Source organism: Sorghum bicolor, chromosome 8 (assembly GCF_000003195.3).
Source record: "Sorghum bicolor cultivar BTx623 chromosome 8, Sorghum_bicolor_NCBIv3, whole genome shotgun sequence".
NCBI lineage: Eukaryota > Viridiplantae > Streptophyta > Magnoliopsida > Poales > Poaceae > Sorghum > Sorghum bicolor.
Window position 1 is genome coordinate 2839828 of NC_012877.2, and position 18313 is coordinate 2858140.

Consider the following 18313-nt stretch of genomic DNA (forward strand, 5'->3'; position numbering starts at 1 on the left):
TCCAAACATCCTACCTGATTTTTGGTCTGTCCATCTTCTTTTCCCTTCGCGAGTCATGAATATATCACTACATCGACTCCGTCTCCTATCAATGTAGTATACGTAACGGAGTCCATTCCGGATGCCTATTTACATATGTTCCAATTTATTTTTCTTTCAAGAGCAGGTTCTTTTTTTAAAAATAAAACATACAACTATATGAATCCAATGTAGCAGATTATACAAAACTCCAAACATCCTACTCCACCCATTGCATCAAATTAGCTGGGTCTTGGCAGCAAGTTCACATACCTAAAAATGTGACCCACTCCTCCTCGTCGACCCGGCCAGTAGCCGGAGCCGAATCTCTCGGCATCTCCGGCCACACCACCTCCCTGGGAGGCGGCAGCGTGATCCGCAACCTTCTGCTGTTGTGACTGCTGACTCGACGGGCGTCATCGGGGACTGCTGTGCTGCACTGCACGATGACATCCTTCGGTGACCCGTCCCTAGGCTTCTCCTCCCTCGAGTGGGTCAACCACGACGAGGGGCCCGGCGAGCCGTGGGACCATATTGGCAAAGAGAAGAGGCCGGCGCCATGTGAGGGCTGAGGCGATAGGGTTGCAGTCGCCTGTGGAGGCATGACTAGCTACGGGGAGAGGGATTGGTGGGAGAGGTCATTGAAGGAGAGCAGTGGCGAAGGCAGCGGCGGGGTGGAGTCCTACGTCTCGCACCACACCAAGACGAGTGGGAGACGAAACGACGAGGAGATCAGGGACGAGAGATCCCGTAGGAAAGGTCGGGTGGTGGCGCCGGTGGTCCGGCTTAGAGGCAATCATGACGGCGGCATATGGATATAATGATCATCATACAATAAAATATATCTTTAAAATTTCACAAAAAGAATATTACATAAATATTTAACATTAGAATCTTGTTTCTATCCATTTGTTTGTAATTGTTGTAGCAACCATTCACACCATTAAGTCACCTATTAAAATTAAGCTATCACGGCCACTGCAGCTATATATGCAACAAGCTAAAGCAAATAAATTAAATGTTTTTTTCTCCCGTCATAACGCACGGACATATTTACTAGTAATTAAAAAAATGAGAAAAAACAGCACGAAAATAAAAACAAGAAAAAAAGAACGAAAAAACACCATAAGAGAAAAAAACACGAAAAAAGAAGCACACACGGAACGGAAGACGAAGAAACTCTTCGTATATTAGGAACAAAGATAACATTTGGGAAAGAAAGATATACATCCTATAGGTTGCCATACGTACGTGTACAGGTCTGTTCTTTGGCCAAAGCTTATCGCAATTCAAAGGTAGCGGCGGCCATGGATTCAGACTGGGTGATTTTCCTCGTTTGGGGCAGCGGCTTACTTTTCTTCGTCGTCATACCAAGCGCGCGGGCCTGCTACAGAAATTGCATCCGGGAGGACGGCGGCGGCCCGCCGCCGGCGAACGAGGCGGCAGCCGTGCATCGGAGGATCCTACTACGTCTAGACAAGGTCACGTACCCTCGCCAGAACTCTTTACCGGCGTCTACTACCAGCGGCCTCGGCGGCGGCGGTCGTCCATCAACGACGACTGCAGCAGGGACGGCGGCGGCGGCGGCGGAGGAGGAGGATTGCGCGATTTGCTTGGGCCAGTTTGAGGACGGCGACCGGTGCAGCGTGATGCCCATCTGCCACCACGAGTTCCACAGGGATTGCATTGCTAATTGGTTGCTGGCGCAACACAATACGTGCCCCCTCTGTAGGGCTAAACTACAATGGTCACTTGCTGCTCAAGACATGGTATAGATGCACGCAGATGGCCCCACCTGCTAGCAAATTAAGATATCTGCTGATTCAGATGTTATTTAGGCCTTGTTTGATGTAGTCGGATTCACATCAATCTATATGTGTTGAGGTGGATCGGAGTGGAACTTGAACTAAATTCCACTTCAATCCACACCAACACATATAGATTGAAGTGAATCCGACAACATCCAAACAAAACCTTACGTGTAATCAGCTTCACATGTTGAGAGGGTAAAATGTTTTGAAGCCCTGCATCTCTCTTATAATGAGATCAACAGTTTTCCTTTTTTTTTTTGCCAAACTATCAGTTTCACATTAACATAGTCTTGGATACGTACTCTACGACTAATGGCAACTAATCCATCACTCTTCAATCCTATCGACAAGTGAGCAGCGTCTCCAGGCACAGCGCGTGGATCATGATTCATTGATTCTAAGTCGATCAATTGGAATTCAGAGTTTTTTTTTTCATGGTCAGTCACTCTCTCCTATGCTTGGACAAAGTTAGAGCGAAAAGGAATTGTATGCTAAGGATGGGGATGATGCTCTAAATAGGTATCCGCGGTTCTTCTCTAGTAATAGTATAACTTAATAAACTATAAACAGATAATTTTCTCTCATTTTTTGTTTAGTTCAGTAAATTAGACTAAAGAAAAACCATAGATATCTATTTAGAGCATCATCTCCATCCTTATTATATGCGATGGTGCCGCACCTGACTTGCGTGCAACACCGCCCCAATGGCCAATGTGTGGCATCCTGGCCTCAACACACATGTTCTGTAGCTGATCAACAACCAACCAAAAACTCAGGCCTTGTTAAGTTCCCAAAAAATTTTCTAGATTCCTCGTCACATTAATTAAATGTTGCGGCACATACATGGAACACTGAATATAGATTAAAAAAAATAACTAATTACATAGTTTGTCTGTAATTTACGAGATAAATTTTTGAACCTAATTAGCCTATGATTGGATAATAATTACCAAATATAAATGAAAGTGCTACAGTATGCAAAACCAAAAATTTTCACCAACTGAACAAAGCAAAGCCTCAGGGTTTATTTTCTTTGTACGGCCATAATCTACAATATGGGTAGAGTATGTTTTTTTCCAGCATGGACTGGTGGTTGCCATCGGAGCAGTTGTGAGTGGCATGCAAGTTGTGGTACAGCTGCATAGAATTTTATTCCAGTTAGGGCACCATGTGTCCAGACACGACGTGAGGCGTGATCCTAGATTAATTGGAACACATGATGAAATTTTATATTGGTTAAAATTCTAAGCCTGCCACCCATACAAGTAACTAGAGCAGTGTGTTAGATATGTGGATCCTAGCAAGGGTTTAGTGTTTTGGTAATTGGATGACAACATACGAAATGAGACTAACAATATTTCTATGGCTAGCATTTAGCAGAGGTGTCTGTGTCTCTTTAGCCTCTATAGGTCACTATTTAGTACTCTCTCCATACCTAAAAAGAAAGTCGTTTAGGACATGATTGTGCTTACCAAGAGTGAATAATTGGAGGTATTTTTCATTTTGCCCCTAGTAAATAGAGTTGTGGGTGCTCTTCATATAAGAAAGTTTCCAAACTCGTTTGGCAAGTGTGTGAAGGTGTAAGTTGTGAGGTCCCGTAGTCGATACTCAGCAGATGCAATTTTTTTTTTGATCCACACGTGCGGCGTTGTGTTGGTGTGGGCGCGTTTGCTCACGTTTGGGCCTAGTTGGTCCTTGTTTTTTATGGAGTGCCAACAAGCTAAGCGCACAAGTGTAAACGTGTCCAACTCGTGACCCCGGCACTCAGAACGTCTTCCTTCATGAAAATAGACAACAAACCTAGAACGACCTTTATTTTAGATATAGAGGGAGTACAAGCATGTTGTAGTGGCAACTAGCGAGAGCCGCTAGCCCGCTATATATATAGCTGCACTGCCACCGAGCCTCATGCATGGATATATGAAGTGATGGACAGGGATTAGTATTCTTCTGCTTCTCCTGCTCATAAAATCCAATCGAAACCAGAATCGTGCCAACTGGATCAAACCATGAAGGAACCAAGAAATTAAACTTGGTATGTAATAATACACTGTAATTTATATGCATACACACACGTACATTATTAGAAGCATATTTGAAATTACTAGAACAAGGAAAAACTCAAAACTCTAGCAATATATAGCAGTGGACAAGACAGTGGCTGCTAGCTAGCTTGGCTTGTCGCTCGTGTATAAATCTCCGGCCGATCGATGTTTGTCTCAGCATTTGCTTCTGCTCTACTTTGATTTGATTTCTTCGTCCACGCAAGACAAATAAGGCGGCCGGCCGGCTAATGATCATCATCATCGGCCTGATCAAGCCGGGGGGCGCAGCAGCTGAACTCAGTCGACGCAAACATGGCCGCGAACAACGCCATCACTAACCCGACATGGCCGATCGCAAACGGCAATGCGTTGCATCCGGTGTTGCCGGTCAGATCGGCACCTGGCCAACAGGAAGGCGGACCGGTCAGCGCCAAGCCGACGGCGAAGAGCACGACGCCGGCGAGCATGGTGACCAAGTAGGGCGCCGACCTGAGCAAGGTGAACGGCTGCTTCTCTATCGCCCGCGGGTCGTCCGGGTCCGGGGAACTTGAGACGACAGCGGCGTCGTCGTGGACGTCGTTGTTGCCGCCCCCGCCGCCGCCACCGTTCTCGAGGTCGATGTCCATCTATCGCCGACGCCGACGACGACCTCCTCCGATCCGATCGTTGCACGCGGCAGGGGAGATCGAGGGGTAGTACGACTAGCGTCAACTGGAACGTGCTTAAAGCCGTAAAGTACGTTTGTTAGTTGGACGCTGCGGCTTTATTTGTTGGAATTGGGTTGTAAACGTGACCTCCTGAAGAGTTTCCAAATAGATTTGTTTCGTTTTTCAACTCGTCCAAAATATTATTAAAGGAAACAAATAAAACATCTTCAATAATTTTACATCAAACACCATACATTATTTTAAATTATGCTAACCATTTTTATATATTATTTATTATATCTCTTGTATATTTGCATTAGGAATCTTTTTTTATTTTTTTTATTATTTTCTATGCCCTTCCACTTTAGATTGGTTAATGAATATATAGGCACGATCGGTCTACTTAAGTGCGGAAAGATTGAGAGGTGAGATTAGAAACGGTTAGAGATGAGAGGTTTTTTCATTCTTACCCAAAATAATAGATTGAGAGGTTTTATTAGAAACTCTTGAATATGCTCCGATAAATGGAGAATTTCATTCTTACCCAAAATCCTAGATTGAAAGGCTTTATTGAAAACTCATGGGAATGCTATGATAGATGAACAATCTCACTTGTATTTCACGCGTTGATTTCGAAGTCCGCGGTGATACTGGAAAAGGCAAAAAGAGTTCTCTAGATGACGTCTTGTAATATGTCGGTTGCCATCTTTAGTTCCATTTTAAAATGAGTCAGACCTTGTTTAATCTATAGGTGAAAAGTTTTTGAATGTCATAATGTGTGTTTTATGGAATGTCGGAAGGGATGAATGTGGGTGACCGACGGAAAGAGAACCATCCGGACACCCTATTCCAAGCACTACCATTGAATAAGTATCTGAACCACAACTCGTTTAGATGACGAGGCAACAAACTCTAGGTCTCAATGTCTCATTGTAAGGGCACTTCCAATGCTAGAAACTATATGTAGTTTCTATACCTATGAATTTTTATAGATAACATATATAGAAACTATAGTCACAATGGATAGTTTCTATAGAATAATTTTTTATCCAATCACATTCACCCTCTCTCCATTCTCAACCAATCATATCACTTCATGTCTTAGATCTCGTGTAGACATAGCTTCTAAGGGCACTCCAATGCATGAAACTATTAGTAGTTTCTATAGCATAGGACATCGTACCAAGAAACCATTCTTGCAAGTGGAAGACTTTCTATAGTACATGACATAAGTAGTGATAGAAACCATATTCGCTCTTCCAATGGGCTATGAGTGGTTTCTTGTCCATTGATAACCATGAAGAGTCAGTTTCTTAGGCAAGTCTCAATGGTGTTTCATTAGAGTTTCATACACATTAAATATGCTGATGTGACGCTATATTAATAAAGAGAGATGATAAGAGTTTGGAGTAGAGAGAGTTATTGACGAGGGGAGTACGTGCTGATATCGCAAACGCAAAAGTAGTTCTACTCGGAATTTGCACGATGCATGGTGTACGTAAAGAGTACAGGACTCTAGGAGTATGTACTTAGCCATCTATTTTTTTAGAAAAGAGAATATATTAATATCTCTCAGCATCTGTACCAACTAATGGCCTAATGCATATCAGCATATGGCGGTTGTTTATTATTCCAAGCAAGCGAAAAAAAATCCAGCAGCAATCTCAAAAACGTAATTTTGAGCCATAAAAACCACAATACTCTTAGCCACCCTTGGAAAATCGATCGAGGAACCTGGCCACTTAATTAATATTTGCTCTTGCAATCTCATCAAACACTCCTATCCCTTATGATTCTATTCTACGGATCCAGCAATATTGCATCCACTCAATATTTTCTCTATTTAATTTCTGCGTCGTCGTCGTCCACACAAGACAATCAAGACGGCCGGCTAATAATCATCATCATCGTCGGAATCGGTCTCATCAAAACGAGGGAGGAACCTTGGGTTGCACTCGCCCTGCTGCACCGCCACCGCGAACATGGCAGCGAACAGCAATATTGCCCCGCTGATGGCGATCCCAACCGCCAAGCGGCACGCGTTCGCGTCGATGCTAGTGGTCTCGCCGCCGGCGGCACCTGGCAGACAGGAACGGCGGTCCAGCGACAGGCCGGCGACGATGAGCGCGACGGAGCCGAGAATGGCGACCATGTATGGCGCCGCGCGGAGCCAGGTGCACGGCTGTTTCTCCGTCATCTGAGGGTCGGCCGGGTTCGGGGATCCTAATATGGCGGCGTCCTTGTCGCCGCCGCCGCCGCCGTTCTCGACGTCGACGTCGTGGTCCATCGCCGTTCTCTGTGTCCTTGCACACGGAGAGCCGGATGCATGGACGACGACGCACGTACGCTTGATATATATCGCTCCCCGGCCGGCTGATATTGAAAATACAGAAGGAGTTGTACTCGGAATTTGCAAACACTTAGACAACCAAACAAGATACTAGCAAATAAGGCTTTGTTTAGTTCACTCTAAAAACAAATTTTTTTTTAAAATTTTCTGTTATATCGAATCTTGCGGCACATGCACGGAGCATTAAATATAGATGAAAACAAAAACTAATTATTTGTCTGTAAATCGGGAGACGAATCTTTTAAGCTTAGTTACTCTATGATTTGACAATGTTTATCAAATTAAAATAAAAATGCTATAATATTAAAATCCAAAAAAATTGGATCTAAACAAGACCTAATTTGCATTCGTAATCACAACTGAAATAAGCCAACATCCGTGTACTGATGGATTTCCGAAAAGCCTACGCGTATTATGTACTGATGATGATGATGAATACATATACATGGTTATAGGCCGCCGTGTTGGGCCAGCTATTTATGGTGCCCATGGGAGAGAATGGGCCAGATATGGTTTATTTCAGTTGGGAGAGAATGGGCCAGATCCGTCTGTCGTTACACGTCCAAACTCGGTGCAATTTTTTTATCATCCTCCATTAGGAATAGGACTATATATATATAGGAGGCGATCGGATTATCCATGGCCTTGTTTAGTTCCAATTTTTTTAAAATAAATATTATAGCACTTTCATTTGTATTTAATAAACATTGTCCAATCATAGACTAACTAGGCTTAAAAGATTCGTCTCGAAAACTATAGACAAACTGTGCAATTAGTTATTATTTTTATCTATATTTAATACTCTATGCATGTGCCACAAGATTCGATGTGACAAGAAATCTGAACTTTTTTGCAAAATTTTTTAGAAACTAAACAAGGCCTAAATCTGACACTATATCAAAAAAACACTTCATATATGAGTCGGTGAAACTGAGCGGTGCCAAACATAACCCATATATTGTCCAAAACAAACGCAAACATATTAGTAATCACATTCCATAGGGGCCAGTCAGAGAGAATAAATGAGACTCTCTTGGCACGATTACCAACTTTCTATAAGTTTTAGAATTAAATGCCTATAAAACTATGAAATGAAACTCTCTATTGAGAGTGGGTGTTTTATCTAAATTTTATTTCATTTCATATGATATGACAGTCTTGAAAACAATGCCATGAAACTCTCTACCGAAACTGGCCTAATATCACTACCAGAATATGAGTGGATTCTCCTAGTACTTAGCTTTTAGCATTTAAGAAGAGTTGGTTCATGGTTTGTTTAGATCCAAAAAGTGGATTTTAACACTGTAGCACTTTTGTTTTTATTTGACAAATATTGTCTAATTATGGAGTAACTAAGTTTAAAAGATTCGTCTTGCAATTTACAGGCAAACTGTGCAATTAGTTTTTGTTTTTATCTATATTTAATGCTTAAGATTCGATGTGACAAGGAATCTTGAAAAGTTTAACACATGTAAAAGCCGCAAGATTCGATGTGACAACTTGTAGGTAATTACCAACTTTTTACATGTATGCCATTATAAAAGTTGGTAATTACCTACAAGCTATTAAAAAAGTTGAGCTCTCACATGTGCCACTGCTCCAAACTCTTTTACCCTCTATACCACTTCCGTCAGATTTGACTCTAACAGTGTTAACTACAGTATGAAAAGTCAAAAATACTCTCGTGGCTAAATATCCAATTAATTTTTTAGCATCTTAACGATCTCAAATAAAAAAACTTAAAACTAGAAAATCGTAAATCTCATCGATCTCTCTCTCTCTCTATCTATATATATATAATATATATATATATAATTTTTATTTGATTATCAAATCATATATTTTTTTATGAAATTCAATAAAAATAATTGTTATATAAAACTTATAGATATTGTCGAGATCTACAACTTTGTAGTTCTGAGTTTTTTCATTTGAGGTCATTAAGCTGCTCAAAATAATTAATTATGTATTTAGCTTTGAGGGTATTTTTGACTTTTCACACTCACGGTTTGATACCGTTAGAGACGGAAATGGTATCTCCTACAACTAAAAAGACTAAAGAGGGGACATCGTTTTGGTGCGACATTCTCCCCTCCCGCTTTCGTCCTGCCTCCTGCGAACGTCGTCCTGCGCGGCCCGCTCAATCCTCGCGCCCCGCGCTCTCCTTCCATCCTCTCCCCAGGCCAGGACGCGCGGATCCACGCCCTCGCCCGCCTCCTCCTCCACGCAGATCGCGCGTACCTCGCCCGCCTCCTCCCTCGGCGCGCCCTCGCCCGCCTCCTCCTCCACGCGGATCCGGTCGCGCGGACCTCGCCCGCCTCCTCCCTCGGCGCGCCGTCGCCCGCCTCCTCCTCCACGCGGAACCGCGCGGCGCGGACCTCGCCCGCCTCCTCCTCGCCGCGGAACCGCGTGGCGCGGACTCGCCCGCCTCCTCCTCGCCGCGCCGTCGCCCGCCTCCTCCTCCACGCGGATCCGCGCGGCGCGGACCTCGCCCGCCTCCTCCTCGCCGCGGATCCGCGCGGCGCGGACCTCGCCCGCCTCCTCCCTCAGCGCGATCCGCGCGGCGCGGACCTCGCCCGCCTCCTCCCTCGGCGCGCCGTCGCCCGCCTCCTCCTCCACGCGGATCCGCGCGGCGCGGACCTCGCCCGCCTCCTCCTCGCCGCGCCGTCGCCCGCCTCCTCCTCCACGCACCCAACAGGTATGCCCACCAGGCCACCCTTCTCTTTCGTTCGTGCTATGCGAAACCAAGCACACGAACCCTGAAGTTATCTGTATTCAGATCTAATTTTTTGCAGTCTTTGATTTCTAGCGATTCCATTATTAAAGGGATTCCCTCATCCAATTAGTATCATAGTTACTATAGTTTGAGATTTTAGTGTGGGAAGAAGAAGGGGCAGTAGTAGTTTCAAATTTCAGATGTGGTAATGAGTCATTTTACATTTTAGATATGTGAATTTCAGTTTACACATATATAACCTAGATATAATTTTGTATGGTTTGTCCAGAATTTTATTTGTTGCAGCCTTGCAAAAACTTAGAATCCAAAACTGGTCCAAATTGTTTACATAATTTAGATATGTGAATTTCAGTTTACATATATATAATCTAGATATAATCAAGTGGTTCCCTTTTGCAATAAGCACAAGTGAGCAACACTGTCAATTAGGAATTTTGAATTAGCAGTTCTATCAATGTAGGAATTTTGCATTAGGAGTTCTGTCAACTGAATAGGAGATCTGCTAACTGTTGTATTGTCAAGATCAATCAGGCAGCACAAAGTGGCAGCATGTTTTTTAGTAGGACTTTTAAGAAGTGGCCACTGTTTTTGGGATGTGTATCAGAGCGATTCTCAATCATCTCAGAGATCAATTTATTGTCCAATGACATGCTTGTCTCAATGGTTGTCCTAAGCAAGAGGTTAGCTGGTTTAGGAACACTTTTTGAATCCGAAAAGTCAGCTTCAAAACCCCTACGGTCTTTTGGATAGATTACTCTATACATGTCCTTGTGAACCAGTCTTTTGAATTCAGTCTTTGCAATTCTTTCTTTACATCTATGCTTCGTCTAAAATTTAAAAGTATCATAGACATTACAAAGTGATCCATTTTAGGGTATACCATTGAAGACCTCTGAAGGTTACAATACCTGAATCCACACAAGCATCTTAGTCATCTCAGTAAATATCAAGGCCCTATGACCTTGTAGTTGATTTCAGATATATGATGTTTTGCATTCAAGCATGGTAGTTTTACTTGGTGCCTGATAGCTAGAATTCGATGGCTCAATTCTATACGTGGTCTATCATGCATGTTTCATCAATGTCTTTTGTGACATGCACTGGAAAGACCAGAAACGTGGCTTGGGTGAACGTGGAAATTAAATGAGTTTGTTAGTCATCTATAGGTGAACATGGAAATGAGACAATCTTTGTAAAAGAAGGACAGTAGAATATCTGACTTGTCTTTTATGATGTGAAAATCAGTCTGTTAGTCATCTGTTCTTTGGCTATGTAGCGGCCTAACAGCTGTGGTGCACCATCTCTGATATTTTCAATATACAGTTGGGTAATTCCTTAGATTCCATTTGACAGTTTTGGCTTAGAAATAAGAACTGTGTGCTTAATGTTATTACCTCAACAGCTTGTTGGTCTCTGTGGAAACTTGGAAATGACTTATGTTTTTAGAAACTTGGGTGACAGATTATGGAGACACTCTTGCACAAAGTGGCTGCCATGGCACAGAGTTGGACTGTCTTATGCAAGATAGAGTATCAACCAATTTTGAAGGAGAAAGTGGCGAAGATTCAAGGGGAGAGCTTCTATGGTGATGTGGCCTCCGAGCTATTTCTAGCCTGAGATCTTCGCTGGAAGCAGGATCTCTCCCTGGAGTTTTCTGCGTTTTCTGGTGGTCCTTTCCAATCAGACAGCCTTGTTTGTTTGTAGATGGTCAAGAAAAAGTCAAGCAGTTAGGTGAAAAGTTCCCGATAATCAAGGGTCTTCTTGGTATACTTTGATCCCTTTGGACATTGCAATTTTTTGTTATGCTATGACTATGATGCAATTGTATTACTCGCTACTGTGTAATATTACTTTCCCAATGGGCTCCTTGCAGCCACTGTGTTACTGCATCCATATAATTATGCATATCCAACATTGTAGGCACCATTAAGTGGAAGAAATCGAAGGACACTATAATTCTTTTAGCAGTGATCATGTGCACTATCTTTTTGATTATTTACTGGCTTTCAAAATGATCGGATCTCACCTGTAAGAAACTTCCTAGATATCTCTTCTTGCCGATTTCTACTGCAGGTTTGCATTCCAGCTTAGCCTTCCTAATTCTTTGTATGCAATGACTTGTGGGATACTAGGACTTGGGAACTAATATTTATGATAACAGGTGCAATGGATGAACTACCAAGTGAAACTAGAATATACTTTGTGCACAATTTATTTTGCTTCTTCTGCCTTTATTTTAAATCCTAATTATTTTTGAGGTGCAAAATTCTTTCTACTGTATTTCTGGAAACATTGATGCTTGTGTAGCTTCTCGGATCCTGGATTCATGTTTTTTTTTTGTACTTAGAATAATGGATTGCATATTCAGGCACTCAAAATAGTAGGCTGCTGCTCTTTAAAAATGTATTTTCTGTAAAATCGATAATAGGAGATGATATGATATTCGATAATAGAGATGTATTTTCTGTAAAAATGCATATTCGTGTGTTGGTTGTTAGATGTTGTTTACCACACGCATATGTGTTTGAGTTATTATAGGAATCATCCTCTTTTCATTACCAATTTATGATGTGAGAGAATTGTTCCTATGGAATCAAGAATAGAAGGTATTATCTTTTTCAGGTCACTGAGATCTGAATAAAGTTGTGAAGCTACTCAGCACCACTTTGTAAATATCAGAGTCTTGTAATAGTGACCGCAATTTCCCTAATTTGACAGCAAACCCTTTAAATTTTCTTCTTTGTCCACACCAGACGAGTAGACATAGATTAACAGATCAATTTGATTGGTGTAACTAGGGAAATGAGTCATCACATGAAAGCATCTAAGGTAGTTAAGGTGGTCAGTGATGAAGTTTTGATTTGTTGCATCTTGGGTGATAATTTAATATTAGAGATCTCTTCTTATCGATATTTTATTTTAGTTAGTTGCATCACGGAAAGGCCTATCGATGTCACGCTCTTCTCTTCGTGACTTTGTTAATTTCATGAACTTTGTTTTTTCAATTAAATGTCACTTTAACGTTGGTATTTAATTCACAATATTGTTATCTTATTGTGTGCGATCTGTGTGTTTTAAGTATAAAATATTAGTTATCCCGTAGCAACGCACGGGCAAACTACCTAGTGAAGAGCAAAAGAGTTTAAATCAGTAGCACGTGTGAGAGCTCAACTTTTTTAATAGCTTATAGATAATTACTAACTTTTATAATAATATACATGTAAAGGCCTCTTATTATGTTTTATATGTTTGGTCGGGTCGGTGGACACACTCACGCACGCCTACGTCGTCATGAGCTGAGGTCACGAGAAAGTGATGCGAAAACATCTCAATCTCAATATGATGAATTTGCAGATGCCTTGAGATTTTTCGTCACGGAGAATGGGACTTTTTTTTCTTCTCGAATTGGGATTTTTCTCTCTGTAGAGATATATCAAACAAATTAAAATGTTCTCTTTGTCGATCCTTGTGCAGTTGTGTGTACAGTATAGTACTACAGTACAATGTACAAGTACCAATCAGCGAATGGGCAGTTCTATGATGATGAGCATCCGAGTCATCACTCACCAAATTGAATGTGTGTGGGTGGTGGCTCTATTAGCTGATGAAGCTCCATCGATACGGGTTGGATTTTTCTTCGGACGTGGCAGTGACGCATCGACCTCAACAAAACTAGTGATAAATAAATATAAATAAATAAATAAATATACTTTTTGGTCTGGTTTATATGGTGTAGTATGACATAACACATTATCTAAAATATATTTTAACTATTCATTCATGTTATATTATATTGTATGTATATGGTTATATACCTATATATTTGATTACAAATCTAATACTATCAAGTTCGTATTACAATATAGTTAAAAATGTTGACTAAATATTGGTCAAAGTTTATAAAGTTTGACTATTCATATGCACAAAATGTGTTATAAAATAGATCTGAGGAAGTACATGATTGTTGCTCTTGTGCATTGTCAATGGGGTCATCCAACTGTCCGGTGTGCCACGGCTCACAAAGTGTCTTTTGCAAAGCTTACTTAATGATCTGATTTATGATGAAAACTAGATCCAAAAATCTAAAGACGCACAATCAATTAAAGAAAAATCTATGCAAAACCTAAACATAACATAACAGAATGAATAGACTGGAGCATCAACATTACCAAGAATTCTCACGCCCCCAACAAGTAACTTTGACTTCACCTCGACAAGCTTTGACTAGGAACTTTGAACACAAGGCAAAAACAATAAGTGGATCATCAGCACCTCCATGAAAGTGGCTCTATTGTGTGTTCCTCCAATGAAGTAGGGGAGACCGGCTGAGTAATGCCTATACCACTATCGTAAATCTAGTGTTGGGCCTCCTCTTAGTGTCGTGCAATGCCAACAACCTCTTTTACGCGAACTCAGCATTGGCCTCCACCACTAATAGCCACCGCTCTATTTTTCTGACGTTGGAGTAGGTGGTAGACCCTAGAATTGAGTCATAACCATGTGCCATCTTGTACTGGAAGCCTCATTGACATGAGCTCGACACCCTCAAATTACAACTTATTAAGGTGTGGGCACTATCTTTGCACTGGTCAAACTTCTAACAAAGAATTCTGGTGACAGCAGGGTCGAGCAAGGGAAAGGGAGGTTCTCAAGGCGAGGGATCTTTGTTGCCTCCTAAGTCGCCACGAGAATGCAAGGGCCCTTAGGAAGTGGCAGGGAAAGCTTATGCTACCTCTTCCCCAAAAATAATGCAACAACATAGTCCTTAGGCAAACTTTCTTAAGTTTTATTTAATTTATACAAAATCTACATATATTTACAATACTAAATAAAATATTATTAAATTGATCATGTAATATATTTTTATAATATAATTATTTAAAGTCATAAATGTCATACTCCTTTTTAAGTAGTTTTGACTAAGAACCAAACTAGACTTACATTCTTTTCATAATGGATGCAGCATATTTCAACTATGGGACGGCGCCTTCTTTCCGTTTAATTAAGGTTTAGACTCACCCATTTTTAAGAGGGTAGCCCCAGTCCATTAGCTAGCATTACCATCAGGACCTGCTATAAAAGTTAATGTGGTTACTTGACAGTTCTCATAACCAGACAATCTTGGCTCCAATCCATACAAAATGACCACAGGTTGTTTCATGATCTGTACACATGTGTCTCTAAGAGGTACAATATAATGGAGATGAATCAAGCCACAACTTTGGGCTAGATGCACGTGCATCATCCTGGGATGAATTGTGCCGCCATTCTAGACAAAATTCATTGTGCTACTATATTCATGTGAAGCTAGCAAAGAAAATTGAATCACAAGCGCCCGAAATAAAGGCAGCATTAATGCAATAGATGATATAGTTTTCATTGTAGCCATAACATCTCCAATACTTTTTCTTAAACTTTCTAAATCCTCATTTGGAGAGACATTTAAATAAAAATCTCTCTCTATATATATATTTTTATCCTCTAACAGGTTCGTTATATCTTGAATAAGTTAAAGTTTAAATATTGTATTACTTTTGTACAGACGCAGTGATACATAGAGACTTCTAGTTGCTTCTACTTTGGTCTATTCTCTTTCTTTAATTATGTAGTACTGTTATGAGATTATAATTGCTTGCTAATCTAAAAGAAAAGAAAAGTTCATTTCGGCTAAATTGTAGTTCAGCTTAAAAGCATGCAATTCAAGAGGGGTAAAATGGTACTCTCTTTGTTCCAAATCATACTTGACTTTTCTATATACAAATTTTTACTATGTAGGCATAACTTATATCTATTTTCACAAATCTTAAAACGTCCAATAATTTAAGACCGGGCCGGGGAGTAGTTAGTCATAGTTCCCACCATATCCAAGGCAACAACCACTGTTCCTCTGCAATATATCCTCTTTGATTATATATGTGGCAGATTATAATTGGCATTCCAGTGGTTACAGCATATATATTGATTTCTTTCATATAAATTTACAAGTTTGTATTTTATTTTCTATGGACAGATATTTGTATAAATGAATTCAAAGATCTGTTGTAATGAAAAGACAACTTGTGTCTCACTCTGTGCGCCATATGTCGTCATATTTTCGTAAGATGGTGACAAGTGACAACATCTTTTTCTTTGTGTTTCATCTGTTCACACTAATCTGATTTTATATAGGGTAGTTGCATGATGGTCCTCATTGAGATAGGGGGGGTGATAATTGCTGCTGCATGTGGCGACAGGACGCTGCTAGAATCTGCCGTCTAATTAACGTGTAGCAACGTTGTTAACGTGGACATACATGTATCTGTGCACCTGTACACCTTGAGTAGGAAGAAAGCGAGTTACACAGAACCATTTTGTATTTTTTTTTGCGAGACTTAGACGCAGACGCTTATAGACACGAGTAGACACTTATCCTTATGAACGCACGCACACACACCCTACCCCATGAGCACATCCAAAGAACCGAGTAAATCCAGAAAAATACGAGCACCCGTGTCAAGTCGGAGACTTGAACCTGGGTGAACAAGTTCAATCACAAGGAACCCAACCAACTGAGATCAATTCGCGTATATACGAGAACTATGAAGCACAGATACACCATTAAAATATCAAGGCGTGATTGATGTAATTTATTGGGGAGCCAAGGTGTTGTGACTTGTGAGAGGTCACAGGTGCATGAGACCAGTGAAGAGGGAACTAAACATATATAGCTTAGGTAGTCAGAATTTTTTTTTAGTGAAACATGTTCAACTGCTTCAGATCTCCGGTTCTAGCACAAGTGCTCACAGTTACAACCAGAGAAAATTCCTTATTTAGCATCAGAATATATGACATGGTTCCTTATTTAGCACCGAAAGATAAAATCTTGTCAATATAGCATTTGGTTTACTTTTGGTTCCCTAGTTAACTGGCTTATTAATCCACATTTTTGGTTCCCTCATAATTGAGGCCACATCTATATGGCAGTGCTATATATAGGGAACCAAAAATAAACCCAATGCTATATATTGAGAAGATTTTATCTTTTAGTGCTAAATAAGTAACCATATTATGATAGGGAATTTATCTTATATACATGTAAGCTAGCATTACAGTTAGGATGTACTATAGATGTTACGGTGATTACTTGACAGTTCTTATAGCCAGACATGCATCTTGGCTCAATGTAGAATTGTAGATCCATTAAAAATCTGGAACGTACACATTACTCAAACTGCCCCACGAACTAGCTCGCTAAAAGAGCTGTCGGGCATTGTTCAGATAGCCACAGAGCAGCCACTGGCTGGTTAGTAGGACCACAGGTTGTTCCATGATTGATCTTTGCATGTGGTGTCTCTAGACTCCAGCTAAGAGATGAATCAAGCCACAACTTGGGCTAGATGAAGGTGATCGTGCAAAGGAAATGTACCACATGCAACCTAGGTTGAATTGTGCCACCATTCCGGACTAGATTCGTTGTGCTACTGTATTCGCCTGAAAACATAATTGAATCAAAAGCGGCCAAAATAAAGCAGCATGGAATGCAGTAGATGAGTGAGATTTCATTGTACTCACTCATTTTTTTATACGTCGTCACAATAGCTTTGTCCTAAATCAAATATTTGTATCTGATTCACAAAAAATATAGATTCATGTCATAAGTTTTATGTATTTAGATTAACTATAAAAAAATACTATCATAATATATAATTCATATACTGTAAAATTATAAGGATTTTTTAAATGGTTGGTCAAAGATAACTATGTTTGACTTAGAACAAAGCTAACATAAAAATGGAGGGAGTACCCATTATGGTAGTGATGAAGTACGACTCTCTTTTCTTTTTACAAATTTAGATGCATATTTCTCCTTACTACCTCTGTCTCAAAAGAGCGCAACTCTAAATATATAGTTTTAAGTCAAACTATCTTATATTATATTGGATCAAATTTGTAAGAGAATACAAACATTTGCCAAGTGAGTATGGACTGTGTTTATCATCATGTAATATATTTTTCATAGCATACCCTATAGAGTAAAAATATGGATACTCTTTTCTATAATTTAAGCAAGCTTAAATAGTTTGACTAAAGGAAAATTTGAAGTTGTATGATTTTTGGGACAGAGGTAGTAATATATAGAGGCATTTAGCTGCTAGCTTCTACTTTGGTCTATTCTTTTCTTTAATTATGTAACACTCTTCCGTTGTTAATGAATTGCTTGCTCATCTAAAAAAATAAAGTTCGTTTCGGCTAAATTGTAGTTCAACTTAAAAGCATGGGGTTCAATAGAGGGGGGGGGGGGGTGATGTTCCTCTTTTATTCTCTTACAAGTTCTCATTTTTGTTTTCTATAGATATAGATACTTGTATAAATTAATGGCTGTCATCAACGATCTGTTGTAATCGAGGGACAGCATGTTTCTCACTCTGTGCTGCCATATCACTGTCGTCGTCATATATTCGTAAGATGGTGACAGCCCTTTTTTTTTTCCTTTGTTCACGCTAATCTGACGTCATAAGGTATTTGGTGGTTCGCAATGAGATAAGTAGTGGCGATAATTGCGGCTGCATGTGGCGACACGACGCTGCTAGCATCTGCCATCTAATGTTAACGTGTACATATGGATCTCCTACGTCTCTCTATTATTGAGTTTGAAGTATTGATCATCTTCTGTCTTCTCTTTCTGTCCTTATTACGTATATTAGAGAGAGCGTGTTACACAGCAT

General features: G+C 40.4%; 1 protein-coding gene, 1 long non-coding RNA gene and 1 pseudogene across 2 annotated transcripts; 2 read left to right on the forward strand and 1 right to left on the reverse strand.

Annotated features, from left to right (window-relative positions):
• Positions 284–818, reverse strand: LOC8066943 (annotated as a pseudogene).
• On the forward strand, positions 1326–1793 carry LOC8066944 (E3 ubiquitin-protein ligase EL5). The gene has a single exon (XM_002441769.2). The coding sequence runs from the start codon at positions 1326–1328 to the stop codon at positions 1791–1793; it is 468 nt and encodes a 155-aa protein (XP_002441814.2).
• On the forward strand, positions 9511–11501 carry LOC110429852. The gene is made up of 2 exons (XR_002447039.1): positions 9511–9569; positions 11070–11501. It is a non-coding gene; the product is annotated as an uncharacterized LOC110429852 (long non-coding RNA).

Coding starts and splice junctions, on each gene's coding strand:
- LOC8066944 (XM_002441769.2), top strand. CDS start 1,326: ATGGATTCAGACTGGGTGATTTTCCTCGTTTGGGGCAGCGGCTTACTT.